Here is a 20,263-nt window from a genome sequence, read left to right on the forward strand (position 1 = left end):
CACACAAGCCTTGGCACCACTGGACAAGAAGCTCAAGGCTCAGGGCTTCTGCCCAGCATGCCACATTAGAGCTGCGCAGCACGAAGAGGCCACAGCCCTGTGTATACAGTGCGAGGAGGCTCTGGGTGATCCAGCCCAAGATCCTCCCCAGCCGGTACTGGGATCTGGATCAACCGACAGTACACCGGACCTTGCTATCCCCAGCGGGAGCCTCCTTGAAATGGGGCTCCCCGTGGATGCAGTGCCTCTCAATTTAGACCCAGCATCTTTCTCCTGGGTAGAATTCTTCAAAGGCCTACGTACCTTTGTCCACATGCAACCGGCGCCTCCGATGACACAGCCACAGCCTCCTCCAGAGGACCCTAACATCCCGGGACCCTCTAAACCCAGAGAAGTGCCTCGCCCGCCCAAAAGCCCCAGCATTGGAGACACGGATACCTCGGATGAGAATCAAGACTCCCTGGAGGAAGGAGAAATCCCTCCAGGAACGGAACCTTACCAAACCATGAGGCGGTTCTTTGACAAAGACTAGCTTTCAGACCTCGTGGCGCACAGCTTGAAAGAGCTTGCTATCCCAGGCACAAGTGCCACAGGGGAACCTAAGATGAACCCCCTCCTAGAGGGACTCCGCCAAGCCTTCCGCCATTTTCCTTTGCTACAAGCTGGTCCAACAGCTGATTGACCTGGAATGGGAGTCTCCGGTGGCCATGTTCAAAGAGGGACGGACCCTGGCAGCCATGTACCCCCTGGACCCCGCTGCCAAAGATCTTGTGGAATTCACCAAAGTAGATGCCATGGTCTACGCTGTCGCAAAGTGCACTACCATCCCAGTCGAGGGAGGAGTGGCACTGAAGGATGCCCAGGACAGATTGTCTGGAATCCATCCTCAGTCATTTGACGTTTCAGCTCTGTCACTACATATTGTGGCCTGCTGTGCTGTGGTGACACGCGTCTGCTTATCTAAGACCAGGAACGCCACCACGCCTGTCAAAGCACTAGAACCAGCATTATCATTCCTCACGGATGCAATCTCTGACCTGGTACGCACCGTAGTCAGGGGCGTTTCTTCCGTTGTGGCTGCCAGAAGTCAACTCTGGCTCCGAAGCTGGTCAGCTGAAGTGACGTCCAAGACGAGACTCACAAGAATGCCTTTTAAGGGAACCGTCCTGTTCGGGAGCGAACTGTAGAAATTAGCCGACAAATGGGGCAAATCCCCACTACCGCGGCTGCTGGAGGACAAGAACAAGAAAAGCCAGCGCCCTTCTCCCTGAACATCTAAGGGCAGGGGATCACAGCGCTTCAAACCGTAAAAGAGTACATATCAAACATCTCGCCCCACAGGCAGGGGCCAGTCCTTTCGGAACAAGCACAACAAAAGGGGAGCCAGCTCTGGCCCAGGCCCCAGCCGCACCCCACAATGAAAATCAGCCGGCCCATCCACAGGAAGAAGCCATAGGGGACAGGCTTGCCCTATTCTACCAAAGATGGGTCGAGATAACTTCGGACAAGTGGGTACTAACCATCATTCGAGAGGGATATTATCTGGACTTCCACAACATCCCTCCGGACAAATTTGTGAAATCTCCCTGCCACGACCCCTCCAAGAGGACAGCAGTGGAAACCATGCTGACCAAATTGCTTGCCTTAAAGGCCATAACGCCGGTGCCCACGCATCAACAAAATACTGGGCACTATTCCATCTATTTTATTATTCCCAAGAAAGAGGGTACGTTCCGACCCATCCTGGACCTCAAGTCCATCAACCGCCACCTGAGGGTTCCTCGCTTCTGCATGGAAACCCTACACTCAGTCATAAGAGTGATACACCCGGGAGAATTCTTCACATCCCTGGATCTGTCAGATGCCTACCTGCACATCCCAGTCCACCACGAGCATCAGCGTTTTCTACGCTTCGCAATCCTGGACTACCAGTTCCGGGCACTACCCTTTGGGCTAGCCACAGCGCCCCGAACATTCACCAAAATCATGGTGGTAGTGGCTGCGACACTGAGGAAAGAAGGAATCCTCGTACACCCATATCTGGACGATTGGCTGATCAGGGTAAAATCCCCAGAGGAAAGTCATTAGGCGACCACCAGAGTCACTGCCATTAGCAATGGTTAGCCACTGCCATTAGCAATGGTTACATGGAATGGACTTAGTTTTTGGGTACTTGCCAGGTTCTTATGGCCTGGATTGGCCACTGTTGGAAACAGGATGCTGGGCTTGATGGACCCTTGGTCTGACCCAGTATGGCATTTTCTTATGTTCTTAAAACTCTATTGGAGAGTCTCGGGTGGGTGGTCAACACGAACAAGAGCTGTCTGCAGCCCTCCCAATCTCTGGAATACCTGGGAGTCCGGTTCAACACCAGACAAGACAAGGATATTCTAATTCCTACAAGGAGAACAAAACTGATGAACCAATTGCGAAATCTGTTAAGCAGCCTTCACCCCAAGGTATGGGACTACCTCCAAGTCCTCGGTCTCATGTCATCCACACTGGAAGTGATTCCATGGGCAAGAGCTCACATGCGGCACCTACAGTGTTCTCTACTGTCACATTGGAATCCGATGTCCCAGAACTACTCCGTCTGCCTCCAGCTCCTGGAGGAAGTTCGAACCCAGCTACAATGGTGGCTACAAGAAGACCATCTGAGCAAGGGAGTAAGGCTATCCCCGCCAACCTGTATCCTTCTCACCATGGATGCGAGTCATAAGGGTGGGGAGCCCACTGCCAGGAACTGATCGCCCAGGGACAATGGGACAAGGAAGAATCGGGATGGAACATCAACTGGCTAGAAGCATGGGCAGTCAGACTAGCCTGCCTACGGTTCAGCCACAGACTCCGGGGCAAATCGGTCAGAGTCATGTCGGACAACGCCACAACAGTGGCCTACATCAGGGAGGAATCAGGAGCCAACAGGTATCCCTGGAAATAGATCCCCTAATGGCGTGGGCGGAATCAAACTTACGAGAGATCTCAGCTGCCCACATTGCGGGAAAAGACAATGTCACTGCGGACTACCTCAGCAGGGAAAGCTAGACCCAGGGGAAAGGAAGCTGTTGGCCACAGCCTTCCAGTTGATAGTAAACAGCTGGGGAACCCGGTCCAACACACAAGCTCCCGACTTCTTCAGTCGCAGACGGGAACCACAATCCCAAGGAATCGATGCCCTCGTCCAGGCCTGGCCGCAGGAAACCCTACTATACGCCTTCCCTCCATGGCCGCTAATAGGCGGGATCATCCGCAAGATAGAACACAAGGGACCGGTACTTCTAGTGGCCCCGGACTGGCCAAGAAGGCCGTGGTACTCAGACATGCGAAGACTACTGACAGGGAGCCCTCTCCCTCTATCTCCGCACAGGGACTTGCTCCAGCAAGGCCCGATCCTCCACGAAGATCCAACTCGATTCTCTCTTACGGTCTGGCCATTGAGAGGACTCGCCTGAAGAAGAGCGGATACTCGGAGCAGTGATTGACACCCTACTCCGAGCACGCAAGTTTTCCACATCTCTAACATACATAAGGATATGGAGAATATTCGAAGCCTGGTGTGAAGACTGTGACATCCTCCCGCGGACAGTCAATATTCCTGCAGAACAGCTTACAGAAGGGGTTATCCCTCAACTCCATCAAGGTGCAGGTGGCCGCGTTAGCATGCTACAGAACCAAGGTGGAGGGCGGCAGCCTAGCCTCTCACCCGGATGTCTCCCGATTCCTGAAAGGGGTCAAACAGATCCGACCACCTCTAAAGTGGCCGGTGCCTCTATGGAATCTCAATCTAGTCTTAGACTTCCTAGCGTGAGCCTCCTTCAGACCCATCCGCGGTCTGTCCCTCCGACTACTAACATTGAAGACTGCATTTCTAGTGGCAGTCTGTTCGGCCCGTCGCAACTCCAAGCTCCAAGCACTGTCCTGTCGAGAACTGTTCCTCAGGTTCACACCGGGATCAATACAGCTATGCACGGTCCCCTCTTTCCTCCCAAAAGTGGTTTCTCACTTCCATCTAAACCAAACCATCTCGCTGCCGTTGCCAGACAAGCATAAGGACTCTGAAGAATCTCACCGCCTTCACCACCTTAATGTCGGCAGACTCCTAGTCCAATACCTGGAAAGGACAGAATCTGTACAAAAGACAGACCACCTATTCGCCCTTCACAGCAGGAAGAAACAAGGGGAAGCGGCCTCGCGGGCAACCATAGCCCGCTGGATCAAAGAAGTAACCAAGGCGGCCTACGTAGAGGCAGGCAAGCCGACACCTCTACAAGTCAAGGCCCATTACACTAGAGCCCAGGCAGTGTCCTGGGTGAAAACCAAGTGGATGTCACCCGCCAAGATCTGTCGGGCGGCGACATGGTCCTCCATCCACACCTTCTCTAGGTTCTACCGTCTGGATGTTATTTATTTATTTAGTTTTAGTTTTTATAAATCGACGTTCCTGTATAACATACATATCACACCTGTTCAGGCTCGGGAGGACATGGCATTCACAAGGGCAGTACTGAGTGGGCCACGGGCAGCCTCCCACCCGGTTCGGGAGTAGCTTTTGTACATCCCATTGGTCCTGAGTCCATCTGCTGCACGCTAGGAAATGGAGAAATTACTTATCTGATAATTTCGTTTTCCTTAGTGTAGACAGATGGACTCAGCATCCCGCCGACAATCACGGAAACCTCGGGTGACAATCCCCGAGAACAAGACAAACATGGGTAAGCCAAGCTTCCCTCTAATTAGGACACCCATACCGGTCAGAGTTGTGTCGGACAACGCCACAACAGTGGCCTACATCAACCACCAGGGAGGAATCAGGAGCCAACAGGTATCCCTGGAAATAGATCCCCTAATGGCGTGGGCGGAATCAAACTTACGAGAGATCTCAGCTGCCCACATTGCGGGAAAAGACAATGTCACTGCGGACTACCTCAGCAGGGAAAGCTAGACCAAGGGGAAAGGAAGCTGTCGGCCACAGCTCTACAAGGTTTCTTGGTTGAGTGCACTGGCGGTCTCCAGCTATAACCACATCAACCAGTTCAAGTTAATCAAGTTAACCAAGTTATCCAAGTTAATCAAGTTATTCAGTCACACATATATCCACAATTGCTTTTTGAAGAGAATACTGAAGAGCATGGCATCCTGCAGGGGTATATGTACTAGGGCTGACGTCAGATTGAAATCTGATCCGTCTCCAACTGCTATCAGAAGCACATTATACACATTGGTCCTGAGTCCATCTGTGTACACTAAGGAAAACAAAATTATCAGGTAAGTAATTTCTCCATTGATGACGTATCATCCTCTTGCAAAACAGCTTTTAAATACGATGTCTAGAATAAATGTAGAAAAAAGGGAGAATGTATCAAAAAAATATAATACAATTTTAATTGTATTAAATAAACTTAAAAAATACCATATATGTATACTGGGATAGAGATTGAAAACCGATCCGTTTTTCTAAGTTAGCCGGATAAACATATCCTACTTAGATGGGGTATTCAGCAGCACGGCAATGCTGCTGAATAGACCCATAGCAAGCACTTCTTAGGCAGACAAGTCATATCCGTCTAAGTTTAGACCTGCTTTGAGTAGGTCTAACTTACCCGTGGCTGCCTGTCTGCCAGTAATGAAAACGGCCCCCAAGTAATAGGCTCATTCACATGCATTTGCATGTGATGAGCGCTATCTCATTCACTCCGCGTTAGACGCGCGTTAAATAGGCGCTAATCCCCTTATTGCATTAGGAGATTGATTAGCACCTATTTTACCCAAGTCTAACTGCTCGTTAAGAGTGCACTCAGCATATTGCATTGGCTCCATTGTTACGTAGAAGCAGGCTTCAATGTCTGTAATAAAGTCAAAACTCATCAAATTCAAGCAGTTGTAATTTCAGTAGTGCTTCTGCATTCATCTTCTATGCAAGACATCTGCAATGTAGCTACCTGCTCTTCTGTTCTCGCTTTTATTAAGCATTTTCTAGAAGGCTCATGCAGAGACAGTGCCTTCATCAAACAATATTAAAAATTTTTCTTTAAATATTAGTTTGTTCTCTCACCATCCGCTACTTAACTAGGTTGCATAAAGAAAACCAGAAATGTATTCACACAACTCTCAGCTTGGGAATTTCCACTTGTGTGGCTGAATTTGTTCCTGCTTGTACATGGAGAAAGCAAAGGTGCTTACCTGTAACAGATGTTCTCTGTAGATAGCAGAGCAAATCAGCCACCCAATCCCACCTTCCTCCCCTTAGAGATGAAGCTTAGCTAGTGAAAAAACTAAGAAGACTCCCACAGTGCCCATGGACACCTGTACATGGTTAGAAAGAATTTGTGTTCTGAACTCTTGAGAGAGTATATCCATGCACGGAGCGGCAGTTACCCTACCCTTAAGAGAAACATGGGGGGTAACCTGCAGGGAGTGGCAGTTACTACCTTGGGAAGCTTGCTGGGCAGACTAGATGGACCATTTTGGTCTTTTTCTGCCGTCATTACTATGTTACTATGTCAATGCTATCAGATATCATCCCATTTGTGTGGCTGACTTGTCCTGTTTGTGGAGAACACTTGTCACAGGTAAACAGCTTTTTTTCTTCACCCCCTCCTCCAGTCAGCTGATTCAATAAAGTCGCATAGAAAGCAGGCGCTGAACAGTCAGTGCCTGCTGTCTTAACTGGTGGACAGCCACGAAAACAGATGCCGATAAACCCGGCGTTGGTTTTCGTGACGGCCATTCGCCGCTAAGGAAAACAGATTCCGATAAACTCGTCTGTTTTCCTTAGTGGCGGATGGCCGTCATGAAAACTAACACCAATATACTTGGCATCATGGTAGTCAGGAAAACCAATGCCAGGTTTATTGACGTCGGTTTTCATAATGGGTCTGACTGTCAGTTTTATTTTTTTTACTTTTATTTCTTTTATTTTTCATCCTACTTAATATCACAACGATATTAAATAGGAGGCAGTACAGAAAAGCAGTTTTTCTGCTTTTCTGTTTTTTTTTATATATACACAGCTATGAACTCCTGCTCCAGGCATGCGTTAATAGATGACAGTTAAATGTGCGTCCAAGACGCACATTTTTTTTTTTTGCATCGGTAGTGAATGCCTATTAGCCTCATTTACATGCATTTTCATGTGATGATCACTATTAGATTCACTCCGCGTTGGACGCGCGTTAAATATGCGCTAATCCCCTTATTGCATTACGGGATTGATTAGTGCCTGTTCTACCTACATCCGACTGCAGGTTAACAGTGCGCTTGGCTCAGCGCACTGTATTATTGGCCCCATAGTTAATACTTCCCATAGACTCTTTTTTTTCCTGTTGGGTTTAGTCTCAAGGTCCAGTCTCTAGGAGGGGAGCAACTGCAGCTGACTGTTAATGAGCCTGCATGAAATTGAGTGAGCCCCGTCCCCTCCTAGCCCCTATACAGGAGATGAGGCCTGAAAGCAGAGCAGATCCTGACTCAGTTTCACACTGGCTCATTAACATTCAGCTGCAGCTGCTGCCCTCCAAGAGATGGAGCCTCAGAACTAGCCTCAACTAGGGGGAAAAAAAGGGTCCACAGAGCAGGTGGAGGAAGATTTTAAAAAGTCTCTGCTGGCTAGGGTGCAGTTCAGCGTGTGTAACTGCAAGGCAGGTCTTGCTTTTTCTTCATCCTCTTGCATTTATCATCACTCTGGGGACTAGCAGAAATGCTGTTTGGGACCAGAGGCTGAGAAACACTGATCTAATCCCTATCCCAACCACAGACAAAACAACCATATTACACATAAATAAATATAAAATACAACCATAAACATATTGGGGTCCATATGCAGCCACTGTGCTAGTTAGCCATTTATATGTAGTAGTGTATATTCAGCGGCTTTTCAAAGAGTGGGAAGGTTCTCACATCATGAACTATCTTCATAGGGGATGGAAGGGAGGCTCATATATAAGTAAAAAACCTTAAGAAAATTTTTGTATAACTTTATTTTTATTTGAATTTAAATAAGAATGCAAATATACAAATATTTGAAAGAAAAATGAGGTACAAACTAGAAAATACAAAAAAAAGTAAAGAAATATTTAGAACTATACAAAACTAGATTGTAGAACCCCCAAAAGACCTCAGATATTGGGGGGAAAGAAAAAGGTCTTAGGGCAAAGACCTACAAATTAGAAACAAAATAAACATAGACCATCACATCCTGAACAATACACTAACTTCTCATAAAGAGCCTGACACTTTAAGAGGGCTGGGAAGCAGCGTTACATCTGGCATCAAAGTCCCTCAGCTGCATGGGATCAAAGAAAACATATCTAACAGAATTCAAAACTACCAAACATTTACAAGGGTGTCTAACAGTGCAGGTGGCCCCCAAAGAAGTGACCTCCGATTTCATGGCCTAGAATTTTCTCCTTCGCTCCTGTGTCCCCCTAGTTAGATCTGGAAAATCCAGAGTGTCCCTCTCTTATATATAGCTTCTCAGTGAAGAAAGAATAAACGAAGAATATGATGTCTGTCCTGCAAAAAAACACAAATGAAACCAACAGAGTAGCTCTAGAAAAAGATTGTGTCCCATAATTTTCAAAAAAGTCATATCCAAAGTCCACCTCCATCCATGTTCTTCTTGGTAGAAGGTAAATAAAAATTATTTTGGATAGGAGGCCACACTGATTCAGAAATTAACATCCTTCATATAATATTTAAACATGTCAATAGGCGAAAGCATTGGAGTTTGAGGAAAGTTTAAAACTCTCAAATACAGATTCTTGGATTCAAATACAGATTCTTGGATTCTCAACCCTTCATTAGATGGATGTTAGATCTACAATTTGTTTGGCTTGTAAATCTTTAATTTGAGAAACAGATGCCTCCAAGCTTGGAATATAGGTTTTGCGGAATCGAAATTGTGAAATTTTGAATGAATATCAAGGGTAACAGTTACCAGAGAGGAGACAGATTATTCAGTGGTCACCATTGCAAAGCAGAGACTGTCTAGTGTGACAGAAACAGGTTTGGACAACGGAGTTCTAATCTGGAGTGAGGAGATACGTTTTTTGGTCCTCCTGCAAGCCAACGGTGAGGAACCTTCACCCGACACTGAAACTGCAGCCACCACTCCTCCAGCCAGTCTATCCAGTCCCCAGAAAAGCTGACCATTCTCTATCGCATCTCGCTGTGTTCCAGTCACAGCAGGGAACAGGTGTGCACCGACTGACAACGTGGTGGCAGCACCGGGATTCCATTCGCTTTCCAGTGTCTTAGCCATCACACGGGGGCCTCAGCATTGACCGATCCATGGGGCTGAGAGAAGCCTCAGCCATTGATGAGATGGCAGCCACAGAGCCAGCTAAGTCAACCTCCAATGTCGGCAAAGGTAGAATGGGTGAGAACTAAGAGATGGTGGTTTGCTGCGACATCCCATAGCCACAGGGATAGGTGAGCTGCAAATGAACAAGAAAAATTGCAGGGAAGTCTCAGGAACTCAAACACACACATCTGTTCAGGGCACCACCTTGACACGCCCCAGGCTTTAGATAAGAGTAATTTTTGAAGTCCATCAAAGAAGGAATCATGAGACAGTAATTTTAAAAAGTGCATTGTAAAAGTTGCAGGGAAAGTACTTTAATAGATCTGCTCCTAATAAAGAAGCCTACAGAGGGAGGACGTAGAAATAAGTGTGCGATCCAAAGGAGAAAGATAATCTTAATCTAATTGTTCATCATGTTTGGAGGAGAATCTAAACTGTAAATTAAAATTTTAACAAAGAGTGGATAAAGTAAAGAAAGAAGCAGAAGCTAGTCATAGCCCCAGGAAGTTTAGTCCCTTAACATGTCTTAGAAAGTTAAAGGAATGGCTTATTTTCTAAAGTTACTTTTTCTAAATCCTGTCCTTTGTTCTGTAAATTCAAGAAACTGCAGAAATATAAGACTGTTTTCTTTTGTAAATATTTCCCTTGCCATTTTTCTAAAAATAAAGAAACTTTGATTTGGGACTCACACATAAAATGTATATCATGTTGTGTTTTGATAAAAGAAGGAACATGTGTAAAGAGTCTTGCATTTACTTGTGCAGTAACATAAAGACCCAAATCTGGCCAGATTCAATCTGCCCAGCAAATTGTTTAGACTTTTAACTGTCACTCCTTGCAGATTAACCCCATGCCTTCTATTTAGAGTGTAACTGCCACTCCATGCAGGTTACCCACATACTAAAATATTACACCAAAAATTACATCTACCAACAAAGAGCTAATGCTGTCCAAATGTCAAAATCACAGAGACAATTCATAAGCGAAGTAAATTGAGACACTTGAGCTGGTTTCATTGGTATAGCAAATATAAGGTGTTAGCAAGCCAGATGGTGTTGGTTAACAAATCAAACACTTGGACTTCCCTATCATTCACCTTTTAAATCCTTTTTTTGTTGTTTGCTTTTACTTGCAAATCATTGTGAAGCTGGAGAATGTAATGAGGCAGGTTGACAAACTTAAGTCACCTGGACTAGATTTTATTTATTTTATTTATTTATTTAAAAACTTTTATATACCGGTATTAGTATGCATACATCATACCGGTTTACAATGTAACTTTAAAGGTAGAAATTACAATGAACAGGGAGGGCGAACAAGGAGGAGTATACAAAGAGCAGGAGGTGGAGGAATTAAAGCAATAAATAAAAACTGCAACGGACTATTTACAGGAATATACAAGGCGTAGGCAAGATACTTGCAGAAGTCGGTGTACTTAATCAGGGTAGGCTTGTCGGAAGAGCCATGTTTTAAGTTTTTTTCTGAACTTGGCGTAACATGGCTCTAGCCTGAGAGTGGTAGGGAGGGCGTTCCATTGTTTAGGGCCTGCAATGGATAGTGCACGGTCCCTAGTAGAGGAGAGGTGGGCTTTTTTCAAAGGGGGAATGGAGAGGGTGCCTTTGTTGACAGTGCGAGTGGGTCGTTCAGTGCGTATAGGACGAAAGGGTTCATCCAACCAATTGGAATTGTGCGAGTGGATGGACTTGTGCACTATGGTTAGAATTTTGAAGAGAATTCGGGATGCGATGGGGAGCCAGTGGAGTTCTTTGAGTATTGGGGTAATGTGATCAGCTTTCCTTGAGTTGGTGATGACCCTGGCGATGGCATTCTGGAGCATTTGTAAGGGCTTGGTGGTGGAGGAGGGTAGGCCAAGGAAGAGGGCATTACAGTAGTCCAGCTTTGAGGAAAGGGTGGCTTGGATGACGGTGCGGAAGTCATGATAGTGGAGGAGGGGTCTGAGTTTCTTCAGGATGTGAAGCTTGAAGAAACCTTCTTTGAGGATGGAGTTGATCTGTTTTTTGAGATTGAGTTGTTGATCTATGATAACCCCAAGGTCTCTTACTGTGGGTTGGGGTGTTATGACGTTGAAAGCTGGATCGTTGGAGATCGGTGGTTTGGGAGGGAGGTGAGGAGAGATAAGGAGCAGCTCTGTTTTGGAGGAGTTTAGAGCGAGGTGGATGTTGGTGAGGAAGTCATTGATGTTGGCAAGACATGTGTTCCAGAAGGCAAGGGCATCTGAGAGAGAGTTGTGAATGGGAATGACGATTTGAACGTCATCTGCATAGATGGTATATACCCCAGAGTTCTGAAAGAACTAAAAAATGAAATTGAAGATCTGTTAATGGTAATTTGTAACCTGTCGTTGGGATCATCAATTGTGCCTCTAGATTGGAGGGTGGCTAATATAACCCTGATCTATAAAAAGGGCTCCAGGGGTGAACCAGGAAACTAGAGACAAATGAGTCTGACTTCAGTGCATGGAAAATGTGTGTCTAAAGAATAAAATAGAGCATATAGAAAGGCATGGTTTAATGGGGCACAGCCAGCATGCATTGATAGAAGGGAAATCTTGCCTCACCAATCTGCTCCATTTTTTGAAGGGGTTAACAAACAATCGGATAATGGCGAGCCAGTGGATATAGTGTATTTGGATTTTCAGAAGGCATTTGACAAAATGCACCATGAGAGAGTGCTACGAAAATTAAAAACTCATGGGATAGGAGACAGTGTTAAACAAGAAGAAACAGAGAGTAAGACTAAATGGTCAGTTTTCTCAGCGGAGAAGGGTACATAGAGTGCCTCAGGGATCTGTACTGGGACCAGTGCTTTTTAATATATTTAAAAATGATCTGGAAAGGGGAACAGTGAGTGAAGGGGTTCTTTTTCCAACAAGCTTTTAAGACATGCTGTTTTTATCAAGGGTTTATCTAACTAATGGCCAGTCTAATAATATTCAAAGTAGCAAATATTGCATGGCAGGTTTGAAAAGTATTGTTTTTATTTTTCTAATTATTTCTTGTAATTATTTGTTTTATTTTTTCATTTTTTTAAGCAGAGTTTATAGGGTTTTAAGATTTAGAGCATTGTAGTGATAACTTTGGAGGCCGTGCAGTGCTTGCTATGAGTTTGTTGTGTGGTCCGCTGTTTTGTTTTAGATTCTTAACATATTAATCATATTGTGCCTTTATGATTGTTTTTACTCTGAAGGCTAAGAAATTTTGATTAGTGGTATATAAATATTGAAATAAGCGATCACATTTGCAGATGACACATTTGACAGATGTAGAACTTCAAAAGCTAGAGCATAACTGAGTGGGCTGGATGTTTTTTTCTACCTTTAATTCATAAGGCCCTTCCTCCTGAATTAATCAAAATGATCCAGGCAGTCACTTTATAGCTCTAGAATGCTCTGTTTATGGGAAACAGTTCTGGCCATTGCATATGGCCCAAATGAGGGCCAATAGAGTTTTTATAGACAATTAACTGGTACCTTTGAGGCATTTTCTTCACTTTCCTAGATTGTTGGGGGGGGGGGGGGGGGGGGGGGCAGGGATTGGAATATGTATCTTGATCTTCCCACAGAAGGTGCAGTCAGGGTTTGGCAGAGAGGGTTAGGGCTTTGCTGTGCCGATTGGGGCTTCTGAATATATGGAAAGCTCCATACCTCACTGGTAGGGGTTATACTTATGTTTCGCAACACCACAGTTCCTACAGTTGCATTAACTTCATTTTATGTGTGGCAGCACTTGCAGGTATGGCTGGTCAGCTAAATATTCTAACCTGTCACATTTCGGTTCATCATCCGGTTTTCATGCCCCTTGCTGTGTCACAAGACTTGTTATATTGTGTGTGTTTTATTTATGTAAATCACTTTGAGCTTTTACACAAAAGTGATTAAGAAATTTTAATAAACTAAACTTGAAGGGCTCTAAGATGTGGTGTTTTAATACCTCTTTCTTGGATAATGATCAATTGCATATCTTGATAGAAAATGCTATAATTTCAAGAGGGTACATATGGGAGCAGAACAAACTCCTTAGAGGCCAAATTATTAGTTTTTGCTAGCCGCCTTAAGAAGAAGAGGATTAAAGATGAATAGTCCTTGAAGAAACACATTAAGGGCCGGATTTTCAAAGGGTTACACTTGTTGGGCCTATTTTCAAAAGGCCCGGCGAAGCGCATAAAGCCCCAGGACGTGTGTAAGTCCCGGGGCTTTACTAAAGGGGCAGGAAGGGGGCGGTCTGGGGCGGGGTCAGAGGCTCCTGGCACAGGGGAAGTCAGCACGGCTCGGCACGCACAAGGTGCACAATTGTGCATTCGCTTGCGCACGCAGACCCCTGATTTTATAACTTGCGCGCGCAAATTATAAAATCGGGCGTATATGTGTGCGCGCCGGGTAGCACGTGCACATGTACGCCTGCGTGCACCTTTTAAAATCTACCCCTAAACTACTGGAGGATAGGAACAAGACTTCTTGTTCTTCTAAAGTGTATAAAGTTCTTCAGAAATGTAGAGCAGAACGGCAGGGACTTCAGATTCATGGCATTAAAAAGACCTTCAAGTTTGCTGTAAGCATGGCAATAAAATGGGAGTTTTACTGGCTAGAGCCTTGCATAAGAATTCTTTACAAACAATCCCCAGTATCCATGACATACAATATAGGTCTTACAGAAATTTTACCAGAAACTTTACTCTGACCAAAAATGACACGAGGTGGGTGACACCTTATAGACTAACCAATTTATTGGGGCATGAAATATCAAGGACAGAGTCCACTTCATCAGATGCATCTCATACACACATTCCCTCTCTGTCAGCACACATGCTTACACATGCACACACATGCTTCCCCTCTCAGCATGCACACACACACACACACATGCTCCCTCTCTCTCAGCACACATGCTAACACACACAGGCTCTCTCTCAGTATACACACATGCTTCCTCTTTCTCAGCGCACATGCTTACACAATCGCGTCCTCTCTCTCAGTACACATGCTTGCACACAAATGCTCCTTCTTTTTCACTACACATGCTTGTACACACACACACACACACACGCTCCCTCTCTGTGTGCTGACAGAGAGGGAATGTGTGTGAGTGTATGTGTAAGCATGTGTGCTGAGCAAAAGGGAGCATGTTTGTGTGTAAGCATGTGTGCTGAGAGAGAGCATATCTGTGTAAGTATAAGTGCTGAGAGAAGAGGGAATGTGTGAGCGTCTAAGCATATTTGCTGGAGAGAAAAGGAGCATGTGGGTATTTGAGAGAGGGAACGGTTGTGTGTGTGTATGATTGTGATACATTACAGGAGGACCTTGCAAGACTGGAAGATTGGGCATCCAAATGGCAGATGAAATTTAAGGTGGACAAGTGCAAGGTGTTGCATATAGGGAAAAATAACCCTTGCTGTAGTTACATGATGTTAGGTTCCATATTAGGAGCTACCACCCAGGAAAAAGATCTAGGCATCATAGTGGATAATACTTTATTTATTTATTTATTTATTTTTAACTTTTATATACCGACATTCTTGCATTAAATGCAAATCATGCCGGTTTACAGTGAAACAGAAAAAGCAGGAAAAAATTCCTTAGTCGAATACAATGAAAATCGTTGGTTCAGTGTGCTACAGCAGTCAAAAAAGCATGAAGTTAGTAACACATTTAAGACTAATTGGAGAAAATTCTTTTTCACTCAACGCACAATAAAGCTCTGGAATTTGTTGCCAGAGGATGTGGTTAGTGCAGTTAGTGTAGCTGGGTTCAAAAAAGGTTTGGATAAGTTCTTGGAGGAGAAAGCCTTTAACAGCTATTAATCAAGTTTACTTAGGGAATAGCCACTGCTATTAATTGCATCAGTAGCATGGGATCTTCTTAGTGTTTGGGTAATTGCCAGGTTCTTGTGGCCTGGTTTGGCCTCTGTTGTAAACAGGATGCTGGGCTTGATGGACCCTTGGTCTGACCCAGCATGGCAATTTCTTATGTTCTTATTGTTGCATTGGAAAAGGTACAGAGAAGGGTGACGAAAATGATAAAGGAGATGGAGCAGCTCCTCTGTTAGGAAAGGAAAAAGAGGTTAGGGGTGTTCAGCTTGGTGAAGAGATGGCTGAGAGGGGATATGATAGAGGTCTATAAAATCATGAGTGAAAACAACAGGTAAATGAAAATCGGTTATTTACTCTTTCTTAAAATAGAAAAATGGGGTCACGCCATGAAGATAGTAAATAGCACATTCAAAACAAATAGAAAATTATTTTTCACTCAATGCACAATTAAGCTCTGGAATTCATTGTCGGAGAATACAATAAGGGGCGGATTTTCAGAGCCCTGCTCGCCTAAATCCGCCCAAAACCGGGCGGATTTAGGCGAGCAGGGCCCTGCGCGCCGGTGAGCCTATTTTACATAGGCCTACCGGCGCGCGCAGAGCCCCGGGACTTGCGTAAGTCCCGGGGTTCTCTGAGGGGGGCGTGTCTGGGGGGCGGGCCCGGTTGTCGCGGCGTTTCGGGGGCGTCGGCAGCGTTTTGGGGGCGGGTACGGGGGCGTGGCTACGGCCCGGGGCGGTCCGGGGGCGTGGCCGCGCCCTCCGTACCCGCCCCCAGGTCGTGGCCCGGCGCACAGGAGGCCCACTGGCGCGCGGGGATTTACTTCTCCCTCCGGGAGGCGTAAATCCCCGGAGAAAGGTAAGGGGGGGGGTGTAGACAGGGCCGGGCGGGTGGGTTAGATAGAGGAAGGGAGGGGAAGATGAGGGGAGGGCGTTAGAGGATTCCCTCCAAGGCCGCTCCGATTTCGGAGCGGCCTTGGAGGGAACGGGGGTAGGCAGCGCGGCTCGGCGCGCGCCGGCTATACAGAATTCATAGCCTTGCGCGCGCCGATCCAGGATTTTAGTGGATACGCGCGGCTCCGCGCGTATCTACTAAAATCCAGCGTACTTTTGCTTGCGCCTGATGCGCCAGCAAAAGTACGCCTATTCGCGTTTTTTGAAAATCTACCCCTAAATGTAGCATGGCTAGGTTTAAAAATGGTTTGGACAAGTTCATGGAGGAGAAGTCAGTAAACTGATATTAACCAAGTAGATTTATCACTATGCGACAGCAGCATGGGATCTATTTACTATCTAAGATCTTGCCAGGTACTTGTGATCTGGATTGGCCACTATTGTAAACAGGATACTGGGCTTGATTGACCCAGTATGGCAAATTCTTATGTTGTTCTTAGTAATCAGAGGGTTCAGATGAATATTTTGAGGAAGGTGACAACTACTGGTTTCATTTTTTATCTTTTCTAATGCTCATTTTGTTTGTTCATTTCTAGAGAGTCATCAGATAATCTTTCTGCACAGAACCTGAAGGGATCTTCTAACACATCAGGTTTGTATATAATACTAATCCCAGGTTCAGAGTAAGCTTTGCTACATATCTCTTCCTCCTCATCATTAGTGAGTCTAAAATCTTTTTTCTAATTGTCAGCCACAATGCAACTTTTTAAAATAATTTTTGGAAGTGTATTTAATAGTTGCTCAAATAGTTTATATTTATTGGCTATGGAACCCTCGTGTAGTTTAAATGTAATAGCTCTTCAGATTAGTGGCTCACACGAGGGCCCGCGAGCTGCAGCATTCACCCCAGTAGGCCAACAAGCTTCTCCACAGCTTGTATGCCGCCATCGGAATGCCAACACCATCAGAGCCAACTGCGGCAAGGATGTTACCATGACAGCACCCCACTGACCACCTTGGCCCAATCTATGAAGGGCCCACAGCAGGAACTCTGCTGTGATGCCCAGTGATCACATAACTCGCCCTCTTGCATTTAAGGCTCCTGTGGAGGAGCCACCTATGCCTCAGCAATGGGTCGTCTGTTTTGCAGTGCGTGTTGCCAGCAGTCCTGATTGCTGCATTTCCTGTGCCTTGTCTTTCAGCCTTGTTTTCCAGACGTCCTCGTCCAGCCTTTCTTGTCCAGCTTTATCCTATCCCGCCTGTCTCGTCTAGTATCTGCTGTGTGTCTGCGTCTCCCCTGGCCTGAATCTACGGTTCTTGACCTCTTACTTTGACCTGACCTCAACTGCCTGCCACGTAGTCATGACCACGATTGCCTGCTGCCTGGATCTGACTCCTTGCCTGGATTTGACCTTTCTTGTTAGCTGCCTGTCCCAACCTTGGCCTATTCTTGATTCCGGTAGTCTGCTACCTGCCTTGACCCTGGTGTGCTTTTGGACTCTAGTTACTTTCACTACCCTAGGATTCTGCCTAAGTCCTGCTGACCACCAGCACCCAAGGGCTTAACCTGTAGGGAAGGCGGCTGGCAAAGATGAAGCTCCAGACTGTCCTGCCACAGGACTCACTCGCTAGCTGCCGGCTTAGGCCTCCTGGAATCGCCCTTGAGGCTGCGTCAACTACACCTCAGCACAAACAGCACACTCACCCGCTACCCTTCACAATAGCAGCATATCACCACTTTTTGTTCTTGTTCTTTAGCTTGATAGCCATGATTTTTTATTTCAGGATCTTGTTAGAGCTAAGGATATATATTCTCTGTTATATCTAACACAGAAGGAATAAATATCCAGGTTTATAAATTCTCACAGGACAAGCAGGATGGTAATCCTCACACATGGGTGACATCATCAGGATGGAGCCCAATCACGGAACACTTTTGTCAAAGTTTCTAGAAACTTTGACTGGCACCTACTAGGCATGCCCAGCATGGCACTAACCCTGCATCCAGCAGGGGTCCCCCTTCAGTCTCTTTTTTTCCGCGCAGCAGTAGCTCTCTAGAGATTCCTGACAGGAATTTTCCTCACGGAACTTATTTCAAAAATATTCTACCCCATAGGGGTCCCCCTATCAATTCCGTAGTCCGCGGTCGTAAGGTAAGGCTTAACCCTCATTTGTGGTCGATTCCCATCGAGTTTTCCCTTTGGGGCCTACTGGCCATTGACCGCACCGCGGCTAAATTTTTGTCGAAGCCATGGCTTTGCATTTTCGTCGGTGCCCCGATTGTCCTCGGACAATGTCCATCACTGACCCGCATAGGGTTTCTGTTTTGTGTTTGGGGTCCGACCATGACGTCCTAACTTGCACCAAATGTGCCCAAATGACACTGAAGGGCCGTAAGGCCCGCTCAGAGAAGATGGAGTTCCATTTTCAGGCAAAGCCACCGACTCCATCGAGCGCGTCGACCTCGTCTGAGCCAGTACCTTTGACCTCTCTCCAGCAGCAGGACACCGGTGCTGCCCATCCGACTCGCTACTCCGAAAGCATCGACTGCATCTGCTTCAACTATGGAGAAGGACAGAGCAGAGCATCGGGAGAAGCGTCGACACCATCATCGGAAGACTCAGTCTGCTGATCCAGGCAAGCCCTCAGCATCGGTGTCGACAGAGCCACCGACAAAGAAATCCCATCCAGAGAAGGCCCCATCCTCCTCTGCAACTGTTGCAACCGTCCCTTCCCGAAGGCTTCACTCCGTCTACCTTTCTTTCTTTGCACCTCCTCTCGCTATGGATGGACGCCTGGCTGCCGCGGCGTCTGCCTGCCGTCCTCTCCGGCGTCCCCGGACCGGCTTGGGCGCTGCCTCCCGCCATGCTCCGCTGGTACCTTTAGGGCGTGCGCACCGCGCAGCCCTCACTCTTATTTTCTACTTGGCACGAACCTCAGGGGCGTCCCCCTGTGATGACGTCACGCTGCCTGGATATTTAAAGCCTACGATGTTTGCTAGCCTTTGAGTTAGCAAGGGGAATCTTGGGGATGGGATTCGCTCTCCATACCCAGCTACTCTGCCTCTCCAATTTTCCATTGGACTCTTAATGCTAACGTGGTACCCACTCCTCCAGGGCCTCACTTGCTTTTCAGGTCGCTATCAGGAAACCGGTACTCGCTCCTCGAGGGCCCATGTTCCCTGACTCGCTGCCTGCTCCTACCTTCTCTTCCGCCAGGAGGGATTCACTATCTTCAGCACCAGTGAGTACTACCATCTTCACCTCAGAGCTGTTCCCTGGAACCAGGTACTCGTTCCTCGAAGGCCTGCCTCCGTTCCAGCCCTAGTGCCATCTCCTACGTGGAACCGCTGTGTGAGTATATTACCTTCAAGCCTCTCAGGGATCAGGTACTCGCTCCTCGAGGGCCTGCTCTCCCTATCCTGGGGCTTTGTGCATATTCCACTGTACTCATTATTCTCAGTTCTTTCCACTACAGCACTGCTACCAGAGGAGTCGCTGTTCCAGCACCTGAGGGATACTAGCCCAGCTGGGCTACTTCTGCTGCTCACCACTGCCACCTCTGGTGGCTTCACCACATTGTCTAATAAAAGATTAATCTGTATGTTTGTGTGTCCTAAGCTGAGCCTGACCTGTGGCCCCCTCACGGGACTTCCCCCCCGTGGGCGTGGTTAGCTGCCACAGTGTCCAAGGGTCCACCCAAACCTCACTAATTATAACAGCGACTGAGCACTGAGGCTTTCCCCACCTTTGTTGGTGCCGGGAGCCGCGACTCCACTTTCACCGGTGGACCCTCCGGCTACGCCAGTGCTGTCTCCTACTCCGGAGCCGGGGTTCTACGCCCCAGGCTTCCGCGAGGAATTGGATGGATGATCCAAGAGCCATCGGAAAAGCACTAAAGGGCTTCCAGCCTCCACTGGCACCGACACCGGTGCCCGCTCCGGTCACCGATCTGATTCCCATGGAGCTCGCACCGCTTCTGGGCAGACTGGATGCATTCATCATTGCCCTTCCACCATTGGAACCAAGGGCATCGGTATGTCCTACACCTTCCACCTCGATTCCTCTATCATCGGAGGATGAAAAAACCACCGATACCTGGACCGTCTGGAATCCTGCCACTGGCTCGCCCATCGATTGTCGTCGGTTCCATTGGTGCCTCCATCGATGCCAGCATTGATGCCGTAGGTGCCGCTATTGATGCCGCCAGTGCCTCGGCCTGGCCCTTCAGGATTAGAACCACTTCTTCC

At 46.9% G+C, this 20,263-nt stretch overlaps 1 protein-coding gene across 2 annotated transcripts in view; it reads left to right on the top strand.

The window, feature by feature from the left end:
- EIF2AK4 (eukaryotic translation initiation factor 2 alpha kinase 4) overlaps positions 1–20,263 on the top strand; it is a 546,008-nt gene that overhangs the window by 431,566 nt on the left and 94,179 nt on the right. For both annotated transcript variants that reach the window (XM_029600187.1, XM_029600189.1), the window contains exon 34: positions 16,611–16,666. In XM_029600187.1, the coding sequence (XP_029456047.1) occupies positions 16,611–16,666 (56 nt within the window). The remainder of the gene's footprint in view (positions 1–16,610; positions 16,667–20,263) is intronic.

This window comes from Rhinatrema bivittatum, chromosome 4, assembly GCF_901001135.1.
Source record: "Rhinatrema bivittatum chromosome 4, aRhiBiv1.1, whole genome shotgun sequence".
Taxonomy (NCBI): domain Eukaryota; kingdom Metazoa; phylum Chordata; class Amphibia; order Gymnophiona; family Rhinatrematidae; genus Rhinatrema; species Rhinatrema bivittatum.